At 32.8% G+C, this 18,349-nt stretch overlaps 1 protein-coding gene across 1 annotated transcript in view; it reads right to left on the bottom strand.

Moving 5' to 3' along the window:
• The window catches only part of DNAJC13 (DnaJ heat shock protein family (Hsp40) member C13), a 108,992-nt gene that overhangs the window by 44,584 nt on the left and 46,059 nt on the right, over window positions 1-18,349 (bottom strand). The window contains exons 14-26 of the mRNA XM_006214570.4: window positions 18,057-18,164; window positions 17,176-17,331; window positions 16,350-16,406; window positions 14,201-14,322; window positions 11,957-12,032; window positions 11,598-11,693; window positions 10,675-10,818; window positions 7,057-7,139; window positions 5,486-5,639; window positions 2,917-3,020; window positions 2,670-2,829; window positions 1,354-1,416; window positions 574-675 (exon numbers count right to left, since the gene is read on the bottom strand). Of these exons, the coding sequence (XP_006214632.1) occupies window positions 574-675; window positions 1,354-1,416; window positions 2,670-2,829; window positions 2,917-3,020; window positions 5,486-5,639; window positions 7,057-7,139; window positions 10,675-10,818; window positions 11,598-11,693; window positions 11,957-12,032; window positions 14,201-14,322; window positions 16,350-16,406; window positions 17,176-17,331; window positions 18,057-18,164 (1,425 nt within the window). The remainder of the gene's footprint in view (window positions 1-573; window positions 676-1,353; window positions 1,417-2,669; window positions 2,830-2,916; window positions 3,021-5,485; window positions 5,640-7,056; window positions 7,140-10,674; window positions 10,819-11,597; window positions 11,694-11,956; window positions 12,033-14,200; window positions 14,323-16,349; window positions 16,407-17,175; window positions 17,332-18,056; window positions 18,165-18,349) is intronic.

Here is an 18,349-nt window from a genome sequence, read left to right as displayed (position 1 = left end):
ACAAACCATTATAGTTACTATTATTCATATCTGATAGTAGAAAATGTCATATCCTAGTATTCAATATTTGGTTCACAATTTTGCCAAAATATGACACATCTCTTAGAATAAGGAGATTACACAAAAAGTAACATTAAAACCAAAATAATCATCAATGAGCTAAGTACAGATCCCTTCTGTAAGTTAGGTGTCAGAAGGGGCCTTTTAGTAGAGACTTGCAACTCTGTCCTGTTCCTGGCTGGTTTCAATGCTAACAGTTCTAGTTACACAAATGATGGGTTCAGTTTAAATCCTGAAGGACACACTGCCTCAAAATAAGTCACATTAGAGATTTAGTTACTTTAAAAGACAAAAGAGACATCAGAAAAATAAAACTCATCAATGTCCATCTTGGTTATTTCACTTTTTGAATGTGTGACAATCTCCCAGACATCAGTACTACCACAATAATATATTGGAGAAACACATTCAAGACCACACATACTGACATATTTTGAGATTTTATGAGTCTTTTGATCCTAAATTCATACTCAAAGAATGTTAAACTTGTAAAATCTAGACAAACACACTTACTTGCAGCGGTACAGTAGCTCGGCTCACGTGGAGATGCGCAAGGGTGAGCAAGTCCACAAGGATTCTGATTCCATTTGAATCCATGAGGTCCTTAACATTTTTCTGGAAGACAAAAACATTGTTTACATCATCTAAAATCTTTCCAATAGACATTACTACCTAAAAGGCTCTCAAAGAAGAGAATTATTTGGAATCTCTTTGAAAAAACTGACACACAACTATAATTACTTGGTATTTTCAAGATTTTGTATTCATATATTTAGATAAAGATTAAAAGGCATATATTTAGATAAAGATTAAAAGGGCAAAACTATATTACAGAGAGATCACATAAAAGATTTTTACTTACATATACTCTGAACAAAATAAAATAAAAATAAACAAATTAAAGCCTGATGAGAATAGCAGTCATGATAAATTCTCTGGTTCTAAAATTACCCTGCATTTTGCAAGGCCTTTTTGTTAATAAACAGGTTATTCTATAATCAGAAATAAAATCTAGTACATTAAAAAATTTTTTAATGTTCCAGTTTATTTTTGTAAACAAGATAAAAACTGGTAAGTTCTTAAACGTTAGAAAGAGATTATAATTTAAGTCAAGTTTTCCTAGGACTTATTCACTTTACTTCATTTAAAAACCTTTGCATAGAGCTTTCTGATCTGAGAGGAAAAGGTAAGAATCATGTCCAGATAATTCACCTAAAGTGTAATTATTAATCTTTGTTACATACACATGTGACCTACTTGGAAATAATAGAACACCTACGCAAAATACTGTACCTTATTAAGGATCAACTTGTTAAGGAAGAGGATCAACCTATCTCGTTCAAGTTTATCTGTACACTATTGAAATAAATGAGAATTTAGTTAGAAGTGAATAGAAACAAAGCAAGATATTACCACCACTGGACAAAGTCAATCAACAGCCAATAAGAAATAAATGTCATCTTTTAAACAAAGACAATCAGAGAAGATTGTCAATTATTACAATTCCTCAATGTCTTAAATTCTTTTTAATTTTATATGACTTGTCTAATTTCCCTAGAAAGATAGTGATTTTGTTATAAAAAGATTATTATATAGCTTTAAGAATAAATATGAAAATTGAAGTACATGAAAGAATTGGCCCAAATGATACTAAGTAAAAATTCTAAAGAATTACTGTTTCATATAAATCACATCATCATGAACATAAACAAGAAGGAAAAATGCATCTTACTACAATACAAATGCTATGCCACAAGTACTCAGGTTCACTGGAGTAACAGTGAATTAGAATTCAATAGTGCGATCTGGTGTAACAGCAAACAATAAGAATTTTCGTCTGATTATTTCCTGGGTGTGTTTTGTGAATTTATTCAGAATCCGCTTTCTAATCCACAAAGCATAAGATAGTTAAGGCAATTATGACAAGCACTGAAGATCACTTAAAAAATTGGTGAAATGGTTCTAAGTCAGTTCACTGAAATTTTAATTGTTCAATTTAAGAGGAATGCAAACACAAACGAAAGAATAAAGTGTGTACACTGTAACAGGTAATACTCAGCTTGGAGCTGCGTGATGGACGAACTGATCAGTTTGTTCTTTCCCCCACCTTGCTCAAGTGTTAAATGACAAACTTTCTTAAATTAAAAAAAGGGGGGAAAAAAAGTGCTAACTGAAGGATCCCTTTCTTTTGGTTATCACTGTAGTTCTAAAAAGTTTTACTACTTTCACACTTAGAAATTTAGTATGCTAGCATCATTTAAAATTTTTCCAAAACAGAAAACCAAAGTATGTACAACTCTAAAAATCACTATTTCTTTTATACACCTGTCCAGCTCATCCATACTTAAAGACTGGCAAATAGGTCGCTAAAGTTGTTCAAAAGCAGCAACTGAAAAAAAAAAACACTGACATGGACAAATGCTAACCCATTAACCATTTTCCTATTCATCTAACTTATATTTAAAAAAGCATAATGTGAAATATAGAAAAACTCATCTAGAAAGTTATGGTAGCAGTGTAATCAAACAGCATTTAATTTTAGTTTTGAAAATTGAACATAGACCCCAATGACACTACCAAATAGCGGTTTCTTTTCATGATATCCTTACCCTCTCTAACATTCCAATGATGTATCTTGTATCTGTAAAAGGTCCTATTTCTTCATGACATCTGCCATAAACAATAGCAAGGGCTTGTAAACATAAACACTTCATGTTTACTTTTGGGGTGAGCAGGAAACGATGATAGAGCTCATTGAAAAATTCATACCTAGATTTAAAAAAAAAAGTTCACAGGAAAATTAGCCATGAAACTAGCAGTGAAAACAAACATAACAAGATATGAAGAGAAGCTTACGATCTCTTAATTGATCCACTGTCTTCATTCTCATCTTCCTCCAACAGTAATCTCAGGTAATAGTCTCCTATTTTGATTTCTTCTGCCAAGCACTCATATTTAACCTTTATTAATAAAAGCAAATTACATTATTCTAGTTTACAATCGAGTTTTGGCAATTTCCACATAATCACTTCTTAAATTTTTCTGTTCAGAGCTTTTTTTTTCTTTATAAGACAGGCTTTAACAAGAACAAAAAAATCATTTCTTAAAATATCTGGTAATTCATTATTATTAATGACTTAAATGTTAAGAGTCAGGATTACATACCAATTTTATGAATGTAAAACTTGCTGATAAAAACAGGACTATATGGTATCCAAGAAAGTTTAAGATTAGCACCAAAACATCATTAGGGATTTCTGCTTCATTCCCTTCCTGGCTGGCCACAATCAAGCAAGAAGCAAATGGTCCCACATCGTACAGTTCGCCCAACTCACACAAGGTACTTCAGGCCGTCCTTCATCTTCCCAAATTAACTACATTTTATGGTACATTTTTATACAGCATTCATTCTCTGTATGTCCAATTACTCCAGGCCACATATCGGGGGTGATACATGAGGGAGTGGCCCATGATCAGGAGCCAGGACAGCATCATGACCCCTGTACTCAGGCTGCTTGTCTCAAGCAAAGATTTGCAAGCAATCGTAAAAAGGAATTCCTTGATCAGTTTATTAAAATTCTTTTTACAAAGCCTAAAATGACTGATTTCTAAAAATATAAACTATACAAAATCAAATATAGATATGTATATATGTATATCCATTTCACTTTTTCCTATAAATTCTGAGTTTCAATTCATTAAACTTTTCTTTACTAAGAATACAAGGTGCATGCCATGCACTGCTCTAGTCATCAGGGATGCAGCAATACACAAACAAAAATTTCTGTTCTTATAGAAGTAGCAGATAAAAACTAAAACATATATATGGTAGTTGGGTGATAGTAAGTGCTACAGAGTGAAATGAAGCAGGGAAAGGGGATAGAGACAATGTGTGTCTGTCTGTCTGACTGTCTATGTATGAAGAGGGATGCATTTTAAAACAAGGTGGTCAGAGAAGGCACACTCAGATGATGACATTCAGGAAAAGACCAGAAGAAAATGAAGCTATCTGGACAGAAGAATACCCTAGACAGAGGGAACAGAAAGTAGAAATATCTTGAGTCAAGAACATGAATTTGGCGTTTTCAGGGAAGCCAATGCGGCCAAAGCAAGAAAGAGAATGTTAGGAGATGAGATCAAAGAAATAATGCCTGGACTTAGGAGGTGCAGATGCCGTCTTGTAAGTCATTTTAAGGACCCAGGCTTTTGCTAAGCGACTTGGGAACCAATAGGAGCACCCCAGGGCTTTGAGCAGAGAAGTTAACATGATCTACTTTACATTGTAACAAGATCACACTGCGATTATGTTGGTAATAGATTGCAAAGAGGCAAAGGTAGAGAAGCAGGGATGTTGCTACAATCATATAGAGGGAAGAGGGCTGGGTTCTGGGTAAATTTTGATGGTGCACTGAATACAATTTGCTGACAAAATTTGGGGGCATGAGAAAAAGATAATTTTAAGGGTTTTGACTAGAAAATAAAGAACTGCCATTATCTAAAATCAGAAACTCTTCAAGTAAAGTAGCTTCGAGGGAAAAACAAACAACAGTTTCAGAGCTAAATTCTAGTTAATTATTAGATATTAGAATAAAAGTACGAAGTCTAGGAAAGAAAGTCTAAGCAGTAGATAAAAATTTGGAAGCAACCAGCAAAAAAAAATTTAAAACCACAAGAATGGATGAGATCACTGAGGCAATAAATATAAATGAAAAGAAGTCCAAGAACTGATGATCCTTCAGGACCAGCCAACATTTAACAGTTGGGGAAAAAAGGAAAAATAAATAAATAAGGAAGAATGGACAGTAAAGGTGAACACCCAGGAGAACACGGACTCCCAAAATCAAAATAAAGAAAGTTTTTCAAAGAGGAGGGAACAAGCACAAAGAAATCATTGCATGTTTCAGACATGCAGCTGGGCTGAAGAGCAAAGCCAGCAGGGTCATGCACATGCTCAAATTTACAGCTGTAATAAAAGTTTAAATTATATACACAAACATACAAGATCATCTACCACTAACACGTTTCTTGTTCTCATTTTGTCATTTTTCACGTTAATATTTTAATAGAACAGAAAAAAAAATGGCCACCTTCACAATCAAACTACCACAAAAATTAAGAAACAAGAGGAACAGACTATGTTTCAATCAAGAATCTAAGGAGGAAAAAAAAAATTAAAGGACAGATCTGGGATACATAGGATCAAATGCATTAATTTCACTCTCAGGCACAAAGCTCAGGCACTTAACAAAATTAATTTTTCTTTCATCTCAGGCAAAGGTTAAAGTTTTACAATATTTCCTCCATAAAATTAAGAGTGATAGGTAAAGATACATGTTAGACAACTACCAACTTTTTTAGTTTTGGAAGAAGTCAAAAAATAATACATGCTTAAAAACACACACACACACCCAAAATTAACATTTACCTCAAATTCATGGTGGTTCCAGGAGATCACATTAGCACTACCGAGCTCTCTATCAATATTAAACGCTCTCATTTCAGATTCAAGACTATCTCTCAATTCTTCTCGTGTTTTGAAATTCCAAATTAGGTTTGACCTGGCATGGTCCTGACCAAACCTAGACATACATGTAATCAGAAAATAGTGGGAAGCAACAAACATTAAAAAAAAAAAACTATAAATATGCCTTACTACAACTCATAATAAACAACAAAACAGTGGAATGAATAAACTTTAGCAAGTGGAAAGAAAGAAAATAAAATCTCTGTAAAGTAAATATAGTAAAACGTTAATGGTAGAATTTTAGTCACTGGTATAAAGGTGTTCATTGTAAAATTCTTTCACCTTTTCTGTATGTTTGAAAGTTTTCATACTAAAATGTTGAAGGAAAAATGAACACAAACTGAAAAACAAATCTCTGTGAATTTCAAAACAAAGAACTGATATTTCAATTTCAATATTCATTGCTAATATAAATTCCAGTCAGAAAAGAACCATAAACAGGTATCAAATTTCAGGTTAGGGATAAGAGTCTCTGGATTACTAGATGTGAAGTTTGTGGGATGAGTGACATTCTACATTAGAACGTTACAAACTACCTAAGAAAAGTATACTGTTAAACTGCCAAGCTCTGGTTGACATTTTCAAAATACTTTCCTTTTATTCCTGAAATTATTTAACCATTGTAATAAATCTGGACACAAGTCTGAACTAGGGATGGATGGGCTTCATATCCATTCTTTTTCAATCTGCAATCCTCCTAGAAAGTCTGAAGCCAGAGTTCCAAGGGAATTCTAGGGGGGACAACACAATTGAGGGTTCCAGAGGAAGAAAACCAAGGCATATTCTTAAGGCCAAACTATATACATACTACACTTTTAAAATACTGTGGAAGTTTTCAAAGCACATTTTTTTCCTTTATTACCCAAGATATAATCAATAGCTCAGCTTGCACTCACAGCTGAGTACTGTGAGTAATCTCAAAGGTTTGCAAACTCTCCAAAATGTTTGCTTAAAAGTTCTTCTATGCATGTGGCAGGGAAGAGTGCTGGGGAGGTGGGAGGATGGCGCATTAGATGGGTATAAGAAGGGATAGGCATCCTAGAAAGGCTGAGAAAGTATATGAGGTCAGCTAACTTGGATACTCATTTCCTACAAGTCTACTCATGTTTTCTTCATCCAACTCTTTTAAGATTCTATTTTCAACAAGGCTTTAAAGAAGTTACAACACAGTTATTTATAAGCCATAATAAAGTGTCTTAAAGTAACCATCTCTAAACCTTAATAAAATTCTAAAAGTATCTCTGGCTCTTCATACTACCAATACTCTATAAAAGGCCTTAATTTTATGGAAGCATCACTAATCATACCAATCTTAGCAGTTATAGTTCTTGACTCTGAAAGCATGAAAACATCTATAGCGTAAAGCACTAGATCCAGGCCAGAAAAAGAAAAAAAAAAAAAGGGAAAAAAGTCATGATTTTTCTAATGGCAATGCCAAATTTAATTAATTGGAAAAGAGACTTAAAGTTTACCTATAATAGAAGAGATCCCAGTTTGCTTCTATTTTTATTCTTTGTCTTCTCTTTCGAAGAACTACTGGCTTTTGATTTATATTCTGGAAAAGAAAAAAAAACTTGATAGTGCTCAATCTGGGGCTACCAAATAAGTTCAGTCAGAATATAATCATTTTGTAAGTGATTTTGGCAGAGACAAACTTAATGGAACAAAATATGAAGATAGAATATTAGATTACATCACAATATAAGTTTGCCAGCATTTATTTCTATAGTGTTGCTAAAATATTTTCCATGTAGCCTAGAATTGCTTCAACCCCAAATTTTGTTAAAGTTTACAGTGATAACGAATAAAATCTGTTATCAGTAAAAAAAAAAAAAAAAAAAAAGTGACTTGTTTTAAACATTTACATGCAGTTAATACAGAATCATGGCAAAACAATAAATGCAAAACCTTACAGGTTATTATTAAACTGCTACCAAAGCCAAGAGAAGCTAATGGACAAGAAATAAGTATCTACACTCAGACACATGTGAAGTGAGACTTTAATTTATTAGAAAAAGAATTATCAAAGATGACTCCACATGCCAGGCAGTTTAATGCATTTCACACATGTAGCAGGGACTTAAACTCACCATATTGTTTCTGTCCTGAATTTAATTGTAAAAAAGGAAAAAAATAAAAAAATTTTAAATGAAATAAAAATGAGAGGGAACCTGAATCTGCTAAACTATCTATTACACAAATTTCACCAATATAAGTCGTATTACTTTTAGACAGAAAAAGGCTCACCTGCTTCTCTAAGTCTATGACTCGAATTTTAGGCAGTCATAAACCCATTTGAGAATTCAAAGAAAGATATGGTTCTACTCCAGAAAAAGACACATTTATAAGGCTTACTATTAGAGGGGAAGATTTCAAAGACTTCTTGGAAGTCCATACATGGACTAGAAGTTAAGAATCGTTACTCCAAGTAAAACATGTAGATATTTCAGACATGAGAATTCTAATCCTCAATGTGACAGAAGCAAAAAGTAGAAAGCAGTATAGATTAAAACATGAAAGTCTATAACTTCATTAAGGAAATGGCAAATCATATAAAATAAAGCAAGAAAACAGACTAGACATCACAGAAGGAATAAAGGTAAATGAGTAGTAAATTTTACAAAGAAAATGCTGTTTGAAATAAAACATATTAAGGAAGTATTTCCTACAAATTTTAATTCTGTGCAGTATCATGAGAACTAATGTAAGGTGGCCTGAATAAAGTATATAAACAGTTCAAATTTTAGTTTTAATGACAGATCTTTCCTTAAATTCTCTATTTAAGTAGTTCTTTCTTCAATTTCCCCTGCCCTGAGGACAAAAAGCTGGGAGGCTACAGTAATGAAAATGTAAACTCTACACAGAAAAAGAAGAACTAGCTCTCTATAAACTAAGTTGACTGATTAAGAGACTAAGGCTTAAAGTCCTAACTGGCTAAGAAAAAAATCTCCAAGTTGAAAATGACATAAATTAGAAAAAAGCAGTTTTATACATTAGCCAACGGTTATTATTAATCCAACACAGAACATTAGCTACAAATGCAACTGACATCATAAACATTCTAATTATATAAGAAATGTGGTTCATTTCAAGACTAGCCAGTTAATCTGGACAAAGGTTAATTTTCAGACTTTAGCTAAAGTACAAGATCATTAATTAGATATTTTGGTGTTAATATTTCTACAAATAAAACAGACACAAAGATTATCCACTGTTTCATAAAGAAATTAATGTTAAAAACAGTAACCTTGGCAGAACAAAACCTTGGCAGAAATAGTTTGCTACCAAAATAATTCACTGACAAGCATACCTATTTGGTGTTATATTTGCTCAACACTTCAGATAACATCCCATGTAAATGAAACCAACAGACCAATGAAACATTATTAATACTAAAAATACATTTGTTTCCCTCTGAATTTTTGTCATTAAATAACAGATGTTATCCACAACTCTAGCTAAAATAGCTTTGTGTTCAAGCTTATGCTGGATAAATGTTATGTATGAAGTCTAATGCCAAAAACTTATTTTCAGTATAATTATATCCAACAGCTTGAAACAACTGTTATTTTAGAACTGATTTTATTTACCTGAAGTCAGGAGCTTATAATTTTTAATAACTGTGAAAATCATTCATATGATATCTGAAGATTTTCAATTATGTATATGCTATAGCAATATTACCATGACCAGACATGTATAAAGTATTTATTATCTTACTTGCACATCAAAGCAAGCCCATAGAATAGAGAACAGAGGTATTGATACTCTCATTTTATGAAAAATGAAAGTAAAATTCTGAAAACCCATAACTTGCCATTTGAGTTAATAAATGATAGAGTCAGATGTAGATTGAGCCATTCAAAGTTCGGTGTTCTCTTTACTATCCTAGGCTAGCCCGTCTAATGATTCTTTATAGTGCACGTGTCACTCGTGAAAATCAATTTTCATGGAACAATGAAAATTAGCTCAAATTCTAAAGAACAGAATTTTGGTCTCAATTCCAGATAGACACACAAGACTATAATATTTGTACTGTTGCACCTGATGCCTTATGTTTAGATATTCTGGAAATTCGTAAGAAACCCATTTGTGTTAGAAATTCATAAGAAACCCGTTTCTTTTGCCTTGAAAAAGAAAACAGCTACTACAAAAAAAAAAGATAGTGAAAGGGAAAAAATGTATAAGTGTGGTCAACAAAAACCGTGAGATCAAGACATCTTTTACATTAAACTTTAAAGTCAGTCTTAATCACTGCACATTTCATCGTAGACAGAAGAATGCACATTACTGAATTAGGTTCTGTAGCACATACTACATGCTGAAAAATGAGACTAAAACTGTTTTAGATCTGACTTTGATCTGAGAAGCTGATGTTGAAAAATTTAAGTACACGCAGTATATTTAATTTCACAATGTGACTCTTACTTCCAAAATACTTTTCTGGCTAGTTCTCAATAAAAAAGCTAAATAAGAAAGACTAGAAAACAAAGTTCAGAGAAGGAAGGAAATAGATACATACAAATTTAAAAGTATAGAAACTGGAAGTTACGAAAAATCAAAAACAAACAAAGCATAAATACAAAACAGAAACAGACTCATAGACATAGAATACAAACTTGTGGTTGCCAAGGGGGCGGAGGGTGGGAAGGGATAGACAGGATTTCAAAATTGTAGAATAGACAAACAAGATTATACTGTATAGCACAGGGAAATATATACAAGATCTTGTGGTAGCTCACAGTGAAAAAAATGTGACAATGAATATATGTATGTTCATGTATAACTGAAAAATTGTGCTCTACACTGGAATTTGACACAACATTGTAAAATGATCATAAATCAATAAAAAATGTAAAAAAAAAAAGAAACTGGAAGTTACGGAAAAAAAGATGGGAATTTTACATTTAATAACTAATCATTGTCATAAAACTATGAATTAAAAATTTATATAAAAATATCATCAGATCTAGGTGACATTTCTTCACGTGTTCAGTCAGAAATATGTCTTCCATGCCTGTGAACAGCAACGCAGAAGTAGCCAGGACACACAGAAATGCTAGAGGTTTGGAAGGGGATTTTATTTTTACCTCTTTTTGCGCAATGCCCATTCTATCCCTCCAGTGCATTAACACAAGATCCACTTTTTCTTTGGCAAATTTTTCAACTTCTTTAGCAGCTTTTCCAGCTAGTCTTTGCCACTCTGGGACTTTATTAAATTTTCCATATTGATCCTGTAAAATAATGTTGAAATCCATTACAGTCCTATACGTGAATTTATTTTTTAAAATCCAAGTAAAGCTGAGTCACACGATTTATTTCACATGGTTAAATAAATCCTGAATGTTAGGGCTCAGTGAAAAAAACAAAGTGAAAATTTCTACAGCCAATTACAGTTTTTGTCCAAGAAATCTTAATTATTCTATCTAGTTTTCAAGATGAGTCTTTTTAGAGGGATGGCAAGATGTAAGTGGGAGATGGGGGCAGACAGAAAAAAAAAACACATACAAGACATTATTATAACAGCATTATCTTGAAAGAGGTTAAGTAATTTTCTCAAAAATAGCCCAACATTAATAATTAAGATAGCTTTGTAAGGAATAAAGTCCTACCTAAACTAAATTTTTCAGTGTTGGCCCCTTTCAACATTTATCAATTACATATTATGCATAAAATATCACCTTATACATTTGAAATTAAAAAAAAAATCCATTCCTCAATGTGCCAATATGCTGAGTGAGAGAAATGAAACATACAAGATTATTACTATTCACAGAATTAGACTGTGGTGATAACTGCAACTCAGAAAATACACTAAAGATAACTGAAGTGTACACTAAAAACTGATAAAAATTTTTGGGATATAAATTTACCTCAATGAAGCTGTTTATAATTATTTTGAAAGATTACTACTATTTAACACAGTGAATTCTTGGTTTACTTCTAAAATTTTTAGTGTATTTCAGGAAAAGCATTTGCATTCTGAAAAGATACTCAGAACAAGCATATTTACCATTGCTATTTTTACATTATCTCTAACATGCATCCGATCAGCATCCTTCTCCGGAACTGGATCTGAGCTGTCCAGGTATGCTAGAAGGCCTGGTGGCTAAAAATAGCAAACAAAAACAAAACATAAAACCCATCTTTCAAAACAACCGCACACATACACACAAAGTCTAGCCTTCAAAATCCAAAAATTAATATTATGATTTAGCTATTGAGGGTTGCATTTATTATATGACAACTCCTATGATAAGTAGCTTTTACATTAAAAACAGATAAACGGAAAAAAACCCTTAACAGTTTAAATAACAATAAAATTTTACTGGGCAAGAATATATAAATTTTTCTGTCATCCAACTGACTTACCAAAATGCGTTTCAACAAGTTTGTCGCAGTTGCATTATCAGCTGTCCAGAGTCCCACTAAATGTCTACTTAGCTGTCTGAAAAAAGCAGATGTTGAGAAAGGTTTGCTGCTGTATCTCAACTAGAACAGAAAATAATTTTTAAGAAAATATCATATAAGAAATAAGACTAGAGTAAAAAAAAATCATTCTGATGTTAAATACTAAAAATATTTTAATTTGGAGATATGAATCAGATAGTAATACAAATACTGCTAAATCTCAGTATTTTCTCCAAATTAAAATGCCTCCTTGATGAACTCACTAATTTTCGATGGACTGGAACATGAAGAAGTAGGTTCCTGCCACATTTAAAGATAGGAAGACAGTCAGACTTGATCATATAATTGGCTGTGTAACAAATCCTGATACAGTGCTCCCAGCATTCTGGCATTCTTTGGAACTCTGAACATAAGCAACAGTCAACTATGTTCTAATTTAACCTTCCTGACAAGGTCAGAGATAGAAAATATTTTCAGTTTTGGAGTCTGAAAAAAATACTTAAAATACTTAAAACATATTAATCTATTTATCCCACTTTTGAGTTAAAAGCATATTTTGGTTCAAAGTGAAAATCTAAGATCCATGTTGAATCTATGACTCAGTCATTTATTAACTGTAACCCTCAAGATGACATTTGTCACCCAGACTGAAAGCTCCTCCACGAGCAGGGAATGTATTTTATTCACCACAGATCCTTCTGTGCTTTTTTAGGGATTCAACTGCCATTTACAGTAAGAATGGGCAGGAAACCTGTGACGGAAATGACCACCTATATGTGTTTATACACATTACATTCCCTGAAGAAAAAGTTTAATAGGAAAACCTGAATTGTGCTTTGTTCTGGCATAAAAAAAAAAAAAATAAACAAACATTACTAAAATTGTTCATGCCTCTTCCTATTTGGAAGCTAACATATTCAAGGACAGACACTTGTAATTTCCTTCACTGGCAATTTAGTATCATATCAGATTCCTAAAAAGGCTTTTACGGATAAGAGAGAGAACATTTTATAGTAGAAGTTTGTAAAGGATAAAATAATGCAAATGAAAAGTGGCATTTCTATTATAATTTGACAGCTTTTCAATATTGTGACTGATCACAGTAGAGAACCTAACTGATTAACTTAAATAAAGAGGAACACAGCAGGCTAAGGGCTAATGTGGAGGTTTAATGGAGTAAGACATCACATACTGAGTCTCTACTGGTGATTAGCATTGCTAATAAGGCAGTAATACCCAGGAAATAACCTTCCTTTTAAATCTTTTGTCCTCACAGGCACACAGAAGACTGCTTTTGTGGCTAATATTTACAAGTGAGGGATGCAGGTAGTTTCTTATACTAGTATAAACAGCAGAAAACTATTGGCAGGCAGCATACAACCACCATCAATGGTCAGATGTAGGTGACAGAGAAATGAAATTTATATTTTCATAACAAAGTAAACATAAGTCAGCAATTACGCCATTATTTTAAAAGCCAAAAAGAACATGATTAAAATATTTATTCGATATACATATCTTTTACTAGTATTAGTCACAAGTAATAATACGGTGTGCTAAGGATATATGAAAGGGTTGCATATCAGAAACCATAAAGAAAAGTTAAAAGGGATGGAATTCATACAGCCTGGAGTAAATGAATAGATTTATGTGTTTCCTCATATTTGAAGGATTATTATAAAAAAGAACATGATTTCCCAAAGGAAAAATTCTTTAACCACAGAAGTTTTCAGATAGGCTTAGGTTAGGCTGGTTTAAGATAAAGGTTTCTTTATTCTTAGAGTATCTAACTGACCAAAGTTTTTAAAAAATCTACTATGTGAGGTTTTCACATGGGGCCATCTGCATGCAAGATGACCAGAAGGAAATGCAGAGAAAGTCCTGGGCATGCGGTTCTAGCTCCATAAGCTACTAAGCACTCTTTTCCATGTTCCAGTCCCATGACTGTGAGTGTAGAGCCTGACAAGAGGAAGGTGGGGGAAAAAAATCAAACACGGTTTTATTTTTTTCCTCCTAAGTTATGCAGGGACCGGGACAATGATCATTTGGATACAATTCTTCTATAAGGAAAGGAAAAGAAGTATGTGAATCAAGAGAAAATGAAACATTTGTGTAATCCAAACGCTTTTTCAGTTTGTTTTATGTAGTATCTGAATCCATTCTCTAAACAGCAAATTAACTTACAGCAAATTAAATTTAACCTACCTATTTGTAAGCATCCTTTGATCTGAGCTTATTGTAAACATCGCAGTATGCAAGTGTCGAGGTAAGGCACCTTCACTTAGGGCAAGCTCCTGCATTTTTGTAGCAATTTCTTTGTCACCTTCCTTTGGAAAAAGGGTAAGATGATCCCTAAAGCAGCAATCTAAAGCAAACTATCCTATTGTAAAACTATTTTTACATCTCCGGTTAAAATAATTATTCCATATACAATATAGTAAAAATTAAAAATGCAATTCAATTATCCAAAAATAACACAGGCGAATAGTAGTATGAGTCATTTTAAAAGTATTATTTGCCTTTGGAATGAGGTTTAAATGTTCCCAGATAACTTTACCTTATGAATTATGCTTTGTTTAACTTGATATTAAAATTAGGTTCATTCCCTGAGTATATGTCAGCCAATGAAGGGGAGAGGGGACTCACATGAATCAGCAATTCCGACCAGAGGCATCTGCAAACCTGGCTGGCTTTTTAATTAAAGATATATATTCATTTTTATGGTGAAGATATAATCTTCTGTTTTTTAAAGAATGATGTGATGTGGAGTAGTTCTCATTTCACTGTTTCTATGGACTCTGACAAAAGTGTAGGACAGACAGGACTACTAATTAAAAGTAATGATAGAAGTATGAATTAAGCAAGCAGATACTTAAGACAACCTGTTGAAAAGTAAAAATGTTCACAATGTTACTGAAAAAAAGCACAAGTACATAGTACAACTGAATATGCTGTATGTATACAAGTATACACATAGTATGAATACGTACATGTATCATTCTGAGAATCTGAGAAATGAATATGTAGTGTGGACACAAATATATACTTGGCATGTCTACATGCATATATAATTTTGATCACAGTCTGAGAGGATATTTACTGAAATACTATTAGCAGCTGTCTCTGGATGGTAAAAATATAGGTGATTTATTTGTTTCTTGTGTTTGTTCTGAACATCTCAATGTTTCTTAAAAGATCACATGCTGCTTTCCAGTCAGAAAACAATACTTGTCAGGATTTCAGTATACATGAAGTAAGTCTGCCTTATACAGAAGTTGGCTCCAGTCACTAGCTATGAATTTGACATGTGTGACTTACAGGGAAGCCAAAGTTGGCATTTTGGTTATAGCTGGCACTCATTAAATATTTCTGAATGAATGATAACATATTGATGGATCAAGGTCGGAAATACACTTGCATATGGTCTGATGGTCCTAACTGTCCTTGGCTACGTCAAGCTCTGCAAGTGAGAGATATGGTAATTTGGAAGCTAATATCAAGCACAGAAACCATTAGCTGGAGGGGGGAAAAAATCAGCCTTTGGTGGCATATATACACTAAAAATGCAAATAAGCTTTGATATCTCAAACAATCTAATGTCTATATGTAATTTTTTAAATAGCTGCTTAAGAGTATACTAACTCTGTGCTTATTATTTAGCTACTTATATTTATGAGCTACAAATGGCAACTTTTTGATAAAAGGAACAAACATTCTTACATTTTATCCAAACTACTATGATAACCAAAGAATACACAAATTCAAAAGCCATTTAGACTGGCATCATCGTGAAACATCCACTATGCACGCTGATATTCTTAGCCATGATCTCGTCCTCTAAAAAACAGAAGGCTAAAGCAAGCATCCTGCAGAAGGAATACCGTGTGCCCAACAATATTATGTCCTGATCATATGCACATTAGCATGAGAAACTAACTTCTGTTACCATATGTATTTGATACCACTTTGCTACAAACAACTAACTCCATTAGATTTCCATATAAATTCAGTACCTAAAGATTTCAATACCATTACCACTATCCCCCCAAAAAAGAGGAAGAGATAAAGAATGTTAGCTTTTCTTTTAAAATAAAACTAACAAATAATGGAGGACCAGAAAAATTTATCTGCTCAAAATCCACTTACTTAAGAACTTTAAATTCTTAGTTTAATTATTGAGGATTATTTCTGCAATGAGTTTAAAACAAATTTCTAAATAAAGATTTAAAATTAATCTCCTTATCCAGAAAAATTGCATATTTCCCATAAACGACTAAAAGGTAATTTTGTCAGCTCAAGTTAAAAGAGCCAATCAACATTTATTAAGTTTAAGATTTCAAAATTGTTCTCTCACCTCTATTATCGCCTTCATAACCAATCCAGCTCCCTTTATAATTGCCATGGAAGGATGCTTTAAAATGGGGAGAAAAAGTATCACAGAATAAAAGAATTTTACTCCAACATAGAAGAAAAGAAATTCATTCCAAAGTCTAAATATAGCCATTGCTCTTAAGAGGGATATACAATTTTATGCAAGATAAAAGCCATAAAATTAGTAAAGAATACATCTCAAAGTCAAGTCACAGTCTAGTTAAAAATTTTAGGTGTTATTACAATACAGCTTTACGGATACTTAAAACATAGAGCTTACAGTAGTAGGAAACAGCTGGCACTTATTTGAATAATACATATCCTACTTATCTGAATAATAAATATCAAACATTAAAGTAATATAAATTCACATTGATAATATAGTAAAAATATAAGTATCATATACATACACATATACATGTATACAATAAATAAATGCTCTGTTTTCAATTGCTTATGAACTGCCCTGTTAAAACTCATCTTATTATTTGGGAACTTGTAAAAGAAAAGGGAACTTTGGGCCCACCACAGAAAAAAAATGAGTTTTTCACTACTAATAAGGTAGAAAAGACGTGCAACAGTCAAATAGTGGTCAAAAGCCATCAACAAAGCTCTATGTGAAACACCAAGAAATCTATGGAATTAAATGTCCTAATATGGTAATGTCCTAGGCTGTATTTACTTATGTTACTACAGGCTTATTTATTTATATTACTACAAAAGCATACATGTATTATTTTAAAACCAAACTGATCCCAAAAGTGGTCCTCTCCGATTAGCAGTTATCTGATAAAAATATAAGCTCTCACCTGAAAGAGTTTAAAGAGTGTTCGTCCATTGGATGCTACCATCTCCAAGAGCATATCAAACTGCTGCCCTTCTGTTGTCTCACTATATGGAGCACAGAGGGCAAAAGTAAGGAAGTCCAAGAGTGAACTAATAACTAGGGCACCAGTCCCATGATCCTGAAACGAAGTAACATATTGCCTTGGCTTAGGACTGAGAGCTTCACTTAAAACATAGCAGTGGTGGGTTTCTTTGTTATTCTATACATAGAAGTAAATATCTAACTTCCCAACATGAGGTTCAAAGTACTTTCAACATACGTACTACTCCAAGCAGTACTCGTTTTACTAATGTAGCAAATCCACTGCTTATCATATCTCAAAAGGAAACTAATTAAAATTCAGTCAAATTTCAAGAGAATAACCAAGACTCCATAAACACATAACTAAATTACATACAGCATATAACTAAGGTTTATGTGTATTTGTATAAAAAGCAACCTTTGACAACACTTGCAACTTGTTCATATCCCTTCTAGATGTTATATAGACTGCCCATCTCCAAAACTGTTACCAATGACTGAGGAACAAAGACTTAGGCTAATTTTTTTAGAGCAACTTATTTCAAAATGACATTTTCAAAGAGAGAAAAAAAAAAGCAAAAATCTGGACTATCACTGTAAAAAGCTAAAGGCCTTGCAACGTATCCTTTCCAGATAAATGGATATAGTCCTAAAACAGAATATTTTATAATTAGTGTCCAAGATGAACAGCGACCAGTACCAACCAAAGTTAAAGGTCACAATTAAAACAAACAAACAAAAAAACCTATCCATGTTGCACTTCCAGATACCTTTCAATGACGTATGGTATCTTTAATTAAGACGAATTTAATTATAACTTACCACATGGGAATTAAATTTGTCCAGTAAGTTTTCCAGAAACTTCTTTGAAGAGAGAAGAGAAGCTTTGTTTAGCTGTTCCTGTCTTAAGTCATAGTCATCATGCATGGGCTATTGATTAAAAACAGTGATAATTCATGAGCAGTGACATTACACAAAAGGCATTTATACAGAGTACTCATTAAACACTGGAAGAATTAAAATTCTTTAAAGTTTAGGGCAGAAGAGGAAACTTGTGACATGACAAGCAGGCAGAAGTGATGATTTCCCTTGGGTCTGAGACCTCATGGATAACC

This window comes from Vicugna pacos, chromosome 1 (genome assembly GCF_048564905.1).
Source record: "Vicugna pacos chromosome 1, VicPac4, whole genome shotgun sequence".
In the NCBI taxonomy this organism is placed as follows: domain Eukaryota; kingdom Metazoa; phylum Chordata; class Mammalia; order Artiodactyla; family Camelidae; genus Vicugna; species Vicugna pacos.
The sequence above is the reverse complement of the archived record's forward strand: the minus strand, read 5'-3'. Positions and strand labels throughout refer to the sequence as shown.